The 8,773-nt window shown below is 39.7% G+C and overlaps 1 protein-coding gene across 2 annotated transcripts; it reads left to right on the forward strand.

The window, feature by feature from the left end:
* Positions 1-560: 560 nt before the first annotated feature.
* ccdc151 (coiled-coil domain containing 151) lies at positions 561-7,572 on the forward strand. Of its 2 annotated transcripts, none has more exons than XM_034892642.1 (13): positions 561-792; positions 1,007-1,128; positions 1,283-1,360; positions 1,584-1,775; positions 1,910-2,008; positions 2,848-2,973; positions 3,193-3,315; positions 3,524-3,670; positions 3,774-3,934; positions 4,037-4,193; positions 4,363-4,512; positions 7,050-7,137; positions 7,221-7,572. In XM_034892642.1, the coding sequence occupies exons 1-13, from the start codon at positions 714-716 to the stop codon at positions 7,343-7,345; spliced, it is 1,647 nt and encodes a 548-aa protein (XP_034748533.1). In that variant the 5' UTR covers positions 561-713; the 3' UTR covers positions 7,346-7,572. The 2 variants fall into 2 exon arrangements, with proteins under 2 accessions (XP_034748533.1, XP_034748524.1); XM_034892633.1 differs by having other exon boundaries at positions 562-792; positions 1,907-2,008.
* Positions 7,573-8,773: the final 1,201 nt, after the last annotated feature.

Here is an 8,773-nt window from a genome sequence, read left to right on the forward strand (position 1 = left end):
CTCACCAAAGCAAAGTTGCTAAATTGCGATTAAAAGCTTAGTATGACACTCCAAGCTTTAAGAAATTACAAATGAACCAAGTGCTTTAACTTGAATATGCAGTCTTAAATGTTTTAACAGCTTGTGTTATTATTTTTTTAAATATTTTGCACATAAAATAGCTACTGCATATCCATGATTAGTCTAATGTGCAAATTTTGAGTTTGATGACAACCTTGCATTTTGTTGTAAACTAATAAAAGTTTGTGTTCCAATATCAGTGTTCAAAGGACCAAAAATTGTATAGGCTGAATGCGTCCTCTGTCCTTATGTAAGCCTTTTGATTAGCACTGTTACAGGAGCAAAATAGTCATTTTTGATAGGCTATTCAATGGCATGTCTAAAATAGATGAACTGTTAGTGCTTGAATTACATATTTAGTAACTAAGAAGGGACATGTCCCTAAGTGAGTAATGTATTGTATTTACCATTTATTAATTATAATTTAAATACCGTTTTTCATTAAGCTCATCACTGAAGCTTATATATCATTGCAGTGCCTCGAAAGGGTTAATGTGAAACTTATCAGAGCCTGACTTTAGTGTACGTGTACAGGTTGCTAGGCAACACTGGAGCCTACCAGAGGTGGTCATCGTTCAGGTCAAGCTAACACCGATTGAGTGCGAATTTTCTTCGTCAGCGTTAATTGTGTACAACAACAACGAAGCAGGAAAATGCCGTTTAGTGCCGAAGCAATGAAACCTCCGCTGCATGACCAAATAACGGAGATGCAGCGAAAAATCCAACTTCTGGGTAAGTTTGTGTACCAAGTGATTGGTCTGTGCGTCGCTTTCAGTTCATGCTGAAGGACGTGTACTTTGCTAGCTGCTATATTGAGGTCGCCATGTCTAGCCACTGTTAACCCCATAACTAAATATGTTTAAAAAACAGCAACTAGCTGTGTTATTAATGCATGATAAGTCAGCAAACCTTCTATTGTTAGTGTAACTATGAATGTGTCCACCAGAGGGCGACAGAACTGCATACTATGAGAGTTCTCAGTCCACCATCAAGAAGAACAGAGATACCATCCGCCAGCTGAGGCAGGAGAACAAGAGGCTGTGCAGAAAGCTGGCAGAAGTTAATTCTGTAAGTCCCGTAAACAGAGGCAACGTTCCCATTTTGGTTGCTTCTGCTCTGTCCTCACATATGTTAGTAAAAGAAAACAGGCGCAACATCACACAAGTCATGACAAACTGATTTACTTCCATTTTTTTCTCCATTTTGGCGTCTTGCCTCCCAGGGTGATAAAAATATCATCAAAGCGGCCTTTCATAACAGAGGGTTGGAGAAGGATGCCTACCGCAACATGTCAGGGAAGGTGAGAGGAAGGACCATAAATACTGTACAATTCACGGTTCATAGCCGCATTGTTGTTCATTCTAAGTATTAATATGAGATAATTTGTATAAGGTTCATATTAGTGGACTACAAAATTATATTGTTGGACTATTTTCACCAATTGCAAGTACACAACTCTTTGTTTCCCCTTACTGTCTCTCTTGGGCACTCACACACTCTCCCTGTCATTACTCTTTGCTCAGGCAGCCCTATTGACGCTTGACCAGAGGGTGCTGTCCAAGATGAAGCGTCTCAATGCCCTTAAACACACCACCCAGACCCACCAGCGTCGCCTCGAAGAGCTGAAGATGAGATATCAGAGAATGAAACCAGAGAGTAGAAGCGGAGCACCGTCTGCCGATGCTCGTGCTCAGAAACAAGAGGAAGATGCCATGGTGGTCACTTCTTAAGCTCATGGCGAAATGTGCAAAACATGAAGATCAGTTTTTCGTTTTTTGTTCTAATGTTCACCCTCGGGAAGTACATGACCGAAGATTACTATTTTTAACTGGATGTGTGTTTGCAGAAGCTGCGGGCGCTGGAGAACAGTCTGGAGAAGACCCATTTTAAGTGCAAAGAAGCTGAGAACATCATGATTAACTATCAGAAACTCAAAAGTCACCTGCAGGTTAACCAACATACACATTGTTAGCCTCTGAATAATGTTTGTGTTCAGCGTTGCTTGACATGTTGCAGGGTATTGTCAGCACCACCTGCCATAATGGTTTGTGTTATTCTGCTGAGCTGCCCATTGTAGATGTTATTTTGCAACTCACGTATGTACAAATATGGTAACTATGCATTATCATACAATCTACGTGCATCAGCAGACACCCTTTTGAGAGTAAAATGACTTCATCATCATACAACCTGCTAATAATTTTCATCCAGGTATCATGTGAAGAAAAAATGGATGCTGTGATGCAGGGTTCAAAATGAACTTTTTTGTCCACCAGCCAAATGGCTAGTGAATGGTAAATTTTGTTCAGCCACTCAATAGAAAGCCATGTTTTATTTGGCTGGTGAGTGAAGCAAATCTACCTGCCAATTGCATATTTTACCAACTTTTGGCTGGTGCTAAATTTGAACCCTGCAGTGATGCCTGTGCTAAGACTCTTTTTTGTTCCTTTGATATCAAATTCTGTTTGTGATATGTAAACAGATATTCCCAATGCTCGACAATGCACTTAAATCTCCTTACAGTTACATTTTTATATTTGGTTAATAGGTTTTATCCAGTGCAACTGAAGTGCATTTATAGATTGAGCTTTCAGGATTTCATTTCTAGTTCCTAACCTACTGTAATAATCAGCCAGTAAGATTTCCTGAGATGGTCCGGGACACAGTGTTGCAACAGTCCTCTTGTGATCTTATACTTTCGATGTTCTAAACACCCGCTGCTCTTTACATCCATATTTCTTGTCCTTTATCTTTCCACCCCTCCCTTTTCCACTGTCACCACTTCAGGAGGAGAGTCTGACTTTCCATGGCCAGTTGGACAGTCTGGAGGCAGAAATCCTGAAGCACAGAGAGGAGCTTCACAACATGCAGGTCATGAACAACAACGCCCAGCTCTCTAAAGAAGCTGCTAAGGTGACCTTCAACCGCCTATGCTATGAGTTTGCAACATGCATGTTTCTAATAAATGCGTCACAAGGATGAGTCACTTATCATTAGTATCTCTATTAATTGAAGTTATATGACTCACAAGTAAAGCAGCTGCAATGGCTTTTTCAGTATTTACTCAGCTGTGTCTCTTAAGTCTACCTTATCACAAAGGTATACACTTTTTCCCTTTCATCTTCCTGCTAGGTTGAATTACAGCAGCAGGAGGAATTGCTCTACAAGGAGCGCAAGGAGAGAGAGCATATTATAGCAAGCTATAGGAGAAAAGTTGATGAGCGCAAGGCCCAGGCTGAAAAAGTTGAAAGAAGGGTGAGATACACATGATGGTATATAAATGTACACTTATACATATAGATAATATATATATATATATATATATACATATATATATATATATATATATATATATATATATATACATATATATATATATATAGTTTCATTCAAAACAGAGGCAATCTGTGGAGTGAAATGATTAAAGAATGTTTTGAGTTCTAATAACCTCTGCCATGTTTAGGCTCAGAGAACTATGCAGCCAGACGAGCTGAGCAGTGAGGCCCAGCGCAGCACCCCCAGGATGGGAGGGGAAGAGGAGAAGGCCATCTCCTCCTTTGAGGAGGCCTTCCAACGCATCAAGGAGGCCACCGGAGTCACAGATATACAGGTATGGATGTGGAAAGCAAAGGATTGGCTGTACCAGCTGTGGATTCTCACAGATACGCTGTACATTGTGTTTACATGTCCGTTTTTCTTCTCCTCGTGTGTAGGAGATAGTGGAGCGCTTCATCACACAGAAGGAGACCCACCAACATCTGGAGCAGCTGAGGGAAGAGAATGAGAAGGTGCTGCAGCAGCTGAAGGAGCAGAAGGAGCTTCTGAACCAACAGTTCCAGGATATGAAATATTCTGGAGAGGCCAAACTCTCCAGGTGAGACACTCAGACAGTAGTTGAGGATCAAAGGCGTTGTGTATGCAGCCGTGAAAGGTTTATTCTCAAGCCTTTACTCTTTCTCTGTGTGTGTTTTGGTAGTGACAGACAGATGCTGGAAGAGTGTGAGCAGCAATTGCACGCTCAACAGCAGAAGTGTGATGCAAGTAAAGAGCGCCTGGAGTGGCTCGTTAAAGCCCTCGGAACTGTCCGAGCCGGAGTGGAGCATCTCGCAGACAAACTTCAACACATCACACTGGTAAATACAACTTCAACCATCACGACTGTAGGTTCAACTATATTTGTAATAAGTGTTCATTTTCTTTCCCCCATCAACCCATACGTCTTTAGTTTTTCTTCTTTTCCTATCAGGATGTTTGGTGACAAGCAATCTTATTTGTGTACACCCTTCTTTAATTCCTCTCCAGAGTGAGGACACAGTGGCTGATGTGTCTCCAGACTCAGATGAATTTGTGGTGGAACTGTTGACCCAGTGTGAGCTGAAGTTGCAGTTACTGCAGGAGGAGCTTCACGGAAAGGATTTGGCTGCTATAATGAAGGAGATGGAGGAAGAGGAGGTGAGTCAAATCTGATTGGTCAAGTGGTTTCTATCGTTGACTGATTACCCATCTCCATTTTCTAGCGGGGGTTTGATCCATACTCTCATATGCTACACTGGCTTCCATTTTTTCCAGGCAAAACACAAAAAGAGCTAAAGCACTACCAACGTCAAGAGTTGTCAGTTGTATCTTTTGTATTTTTTGTGTTTTGTTTGTGTATCTATAGAAAAATAATATCAAAAAACAACAACGTTATTGGCCAAGATACATGCTGTGACTATCAAACTGGAAAGCATCTCTACATTTGCAGCTTGTTAAGGCGCTGATCCTTTTGTTCACTTCTGAGTCTCTAACTGCTCAGAAAAATCTGGCCTGTAGCATCTAAACAATATCCTTCTTGCTCAAGCTCATATGGGCTCTAGACTCAAGAAAAAAAGTATTTATTTATTATTTCTAAGTCCTACTTGTGAGATTATTAATGTTTTTCCAGATCAATTTACTGTTGCCGTTTTAAAAAAAAACAACAAGATTTAGGTCATCTTGCCTTTTGGATAACTTTGTTCCATGAACCTTTAGAAATCAGCATGTCAGTGTCTCTTCTAGTTTATGTCATAATATCGTTCCCTCACGGAATTGATTCTAAGACTGAATGTGTTAAAGCCATCGTCCCAGTTCAGGCTGTTTACTTCACTGACATTCTTCTCACCTAGCTTTAGGTATGTCCGGGAGGCTCTTTGGCTTAGTTGTTCCTGAATCTATTTTTTGTTAGTATATATTAGATCAATTTCTGTAATGGAACGTTTCAATCCCTGTTAGACTGACTACTAATTGTTTCATGTGAAATTTCCCTGTAATCAGTATTACTTTTTTTTTCTGAGATTTATCCTCCCAGTTTACATTATACTCACCCATAAGGGTGACTTATTTGCTAAAATTGCACTTCCTTGCGTTGCATTTTCAAGACTTCTTCTGTGAGTTGATCAAAGAAAGTGGCCTCAGCAGAAGCAAGCCTATAAACACCTAAAGTGTGAAATGACGTTTGTTGGGACAAGATTCATTTTAATCTGACATACTCTAACCAACCGGCATCGTCCTGCTGATGGAACCATGTGATCTTACAGACATGGTGTAGCCAACACGTGTGACAAGGCCCGCCTTTATTTAATTTACATGCATGCTTTCTCCCTGTAACATGGGAAACCCTCTCTGTTTGTAGACATGCAAAGCCAACTATGACTGCTATGTTCAGCATCTCAGAAATGTTTTTGCCTATTTGCTTAATTGCCTTTAAGGAGCCAGCTCTTAGGTGAATCATCATTCCATTCATCAGAGCTCATGCAGATTCACAGTGCTTTTAAACATACTGTATTCTCTGTTTTGGGATAGGATATTGAAACAGGTTTTGCATTCTTACAGAGTAAACATAGACGTGAGATTACTGTACAGTTTTAATGACAGTGGCCAGCGCTGTTTGTTGTGTGTAGGGGGTATGTGTGTGTAGCATCGGGTGAAACAGAGTACTAGGACATATGGGACATAGACAGACAGAAAGAACACACTACTTAGTTTGGTTTCTTAGCCTGCGTGCTTGTTGAGCAATTGTACAAATCCACAGACGTGAAAGCGAAGGGTTTCTTTGGTGACTTGAAGGTTGTGTGACTAACATAAATATCTCTGTAACTGATGAAATGGTTACAAAAAACTGATTCCCCAACCCTATTATAATTATTAATACATTTTTAATATGGACTTCTGGTTTAAGAATTGACTAACAGTCCCCTCTGTAATGGCTTTGCATAAACGTGAACTTTTAATTATAAATCAAGTTTGGCAAAGGGCACATTGTGGCTCTTGTTTAAGCCTACATTGCACGGGGCGACAAATGAACACTACGTGGCTGAACGTATGCACGCATGCTGCTGTGCTTGCATAGCGTATCTGAATGGAAAGGCAGCCATTAGCGCCACCTGAAGTGTTTGTTCTTGATTACTAACACTTGCCAGCACCTTCTCTGTTTGAGAACTAAGGATATCAACGTGTACCATAGAAAACACTTAACAGTGTGTGGGCCCTTTTGCTAATGACATTGACTTTTTTACTCTCAGATGCAGTTTTAGAAGGCATAGTCTTTGTAACTGGGACGTCAGTTACACGCATTAGCTGATCTTTTTAAAAAAAATAGTTAAAATCAGCGCAGCCTTGTTTGCAAGACCGGTACTGTTAGAAACTGCTTGGCCGTGCTGGTCAAACAGCTTGCATCCATTCCTACAACTTAAACTGGCTCTTTTAAAGTTTTCAGTTTTTTATCTGGCCTCACACTAATTTAATGTCCTTTAAATATTTGTAAAATTCTGTTTATATTACAAGACTTGAAAAATCAATAGGCTACACTTTTGATCAGTTTCGCGATGTTTCATGCATAAACAGACCTACATACACTAGTATTTCATGGATATAGGGGATTTTGAAGAATAATATTGAATATTATAAGCTACGTTGGCAAATATATTTTTGATGGTAATCATTCATTATTTTCTCTTTGTTTCTCTGAGCAGTTCTATGTCAGGATTGAGGGGAAACTGCCAGCTTACAACATCCGCGTCAAGCTGCCTGACGACCAAAGACTGGACATCTTCAATGACGGTGAGTTGGGAGCCACACACACACAAACACACACACACACACACACACACACAGAGTCTAAACTGTCACGGTTTGGGTCTCAGAGGACGACAGTGAAGAGGACGAGGCTGATGTCATCTCACGTGAGGCACTGAAGCGCCAGTCTCTGATGATCATCGACTCCAATAGCAAGAAGAAGCCCTGGAAGAAGAAGAAGGGCAAATTCTGAAACAACACCACAGTCCCAAGACTCAAGAAAATGAAGAACCATCCTAGATGTTTGTTTCTTTAAAGCTGGTAACTCGTAGAAGTGGATGTGTTTTGACAACAGTAATGTTCCCAGTAAGGTGTCAATGTTGCATCAACAATTGTTTCTCTGCCTATTTCATTTTAACTTTTTCAGAATTCCACCCTCTTTCTCATGGGAAGCCAATTGAAATTGCTTTCAACTTTTAATCATATATTGTACTTTCTTTTACAATAAAATGTCTGTACGTTGGCAAAACAGGAAATTTGTGTCGTAGGTTTTCTCTGTCATTGTCCAGCCGATCGAAACCTACTCATTGTGAATGTCAGTTGGTTTTATCTTACAGACATGGCGCAGGTCACTGAAAGCCAACACCTGTGTCAAATCCTGCCTTTATTTGATGGTGAGTCACATAGACACTTTAGATGCACATGCATGCTTTTTCCCTGCATAAAACGTCTGCTGCTTGTAGATATGCAGCGCCACCCACTTCTGTTATGATCAGAATCTCAGAAATGGTTGTGCCTCTTTGCTTAAATGCTTTAAGGTGGATGGAGCCTGCTGTTGGGTGTTAGGTGGAACATGTTTTGCGGTTGAGTTATTGGCAGAACAATACAAATATGGTGTCACTGTTGTTTAGTAATGTGCTTGTTTCTATGTGTCTATATACTGAAAACAATTAAGACAATATTGATCCATCTATCTATCCATCTATCTATCTATCTATCTATCTATCTATCTATCTATCTATCTATATATATATATATATATATATATATTTATATTAACTATCTATTATCCATCTATCTATCTATCAATAATACTTTGTGCCAAAATGTGACACACTCGTCCAAGTTCTCACAAAAGATAAGAAAAGAAGAAAACACATTCAATAAGGGATAACAATATAAAAATTAAACAAAACAAACTTAAGTAGCACATCACAGAAGAACGGTGTACGCGTAGAAAGTAATATATATATTTTTTTCATAGTGACCCTGATCTGCCCAATACTGTACTACCAAACAAAGTCTGTTGTGTCTATGCTGCATTACAGGTTTAACTATTGTAGTTGTATCTGATCACACAAATAGCACATCAAATACTAAACATTATCATAAATACAGTTTGATTGAATGTCCCACAGCCTTGAGAGAACCTTTATCATGTTGGACACTGATAATATACAGGCTGGCCAGAGAAGCCCTAGGATCTTTTTTCCCCTTCTTTTTTTATGTGTCATTGTACGATGCCTGTGAAGAAAGTTTGTGTGTGAATATCCCTATTTCTTAGATATATGTTCGTGTTTACAACATACCATCTGTAGCAGGTGATTTTAACATCACCTGCTAAAGATAGTATGTTGTTTTTGTTTTTTTTAACGGATCGACCAATCAGTAAGAGGAGGCG

Source organism: Etheostoma cragini, chromosome 2 (genome assembly GCF_013103735.1).
Source record: "Etheostoma cragini isolate CJK2018 chromosome 2, CSU_Ecrag_1.0, whole genome shotgun sequence".
Taxonomy (NCBI): Eukaryota; Metazoa; Chordata; class Actinopteri; order Perciformes; family Percidae; genus Etheostoma; species Etheostoma cragini.

Bases quoted from the DNA above. Each gene is read 5' to 3' on its own strand.
- ccdc151 (XM_034892633.1), top strand. From the start codon at position 714: ATGCCGTTTAGTGCCGAAGCAATGAAACCTCCGCTGCATGACCAAATA. The intron at 1,776-1,906 runs GTGGTCACTTCT...GTGTGTTTGCAG, and splicing joins AACAAGAGGAAGATGCCATG to AAGCTGCGGGCGCTGGAGAA. The intron at 3,671-3,773 runs GTATGGATGTGG...CCTCGTGTGTAG, and splicing joins CCGGAGTCACAGATATACAG to GAGATAGTGGAGCGCTTCAT.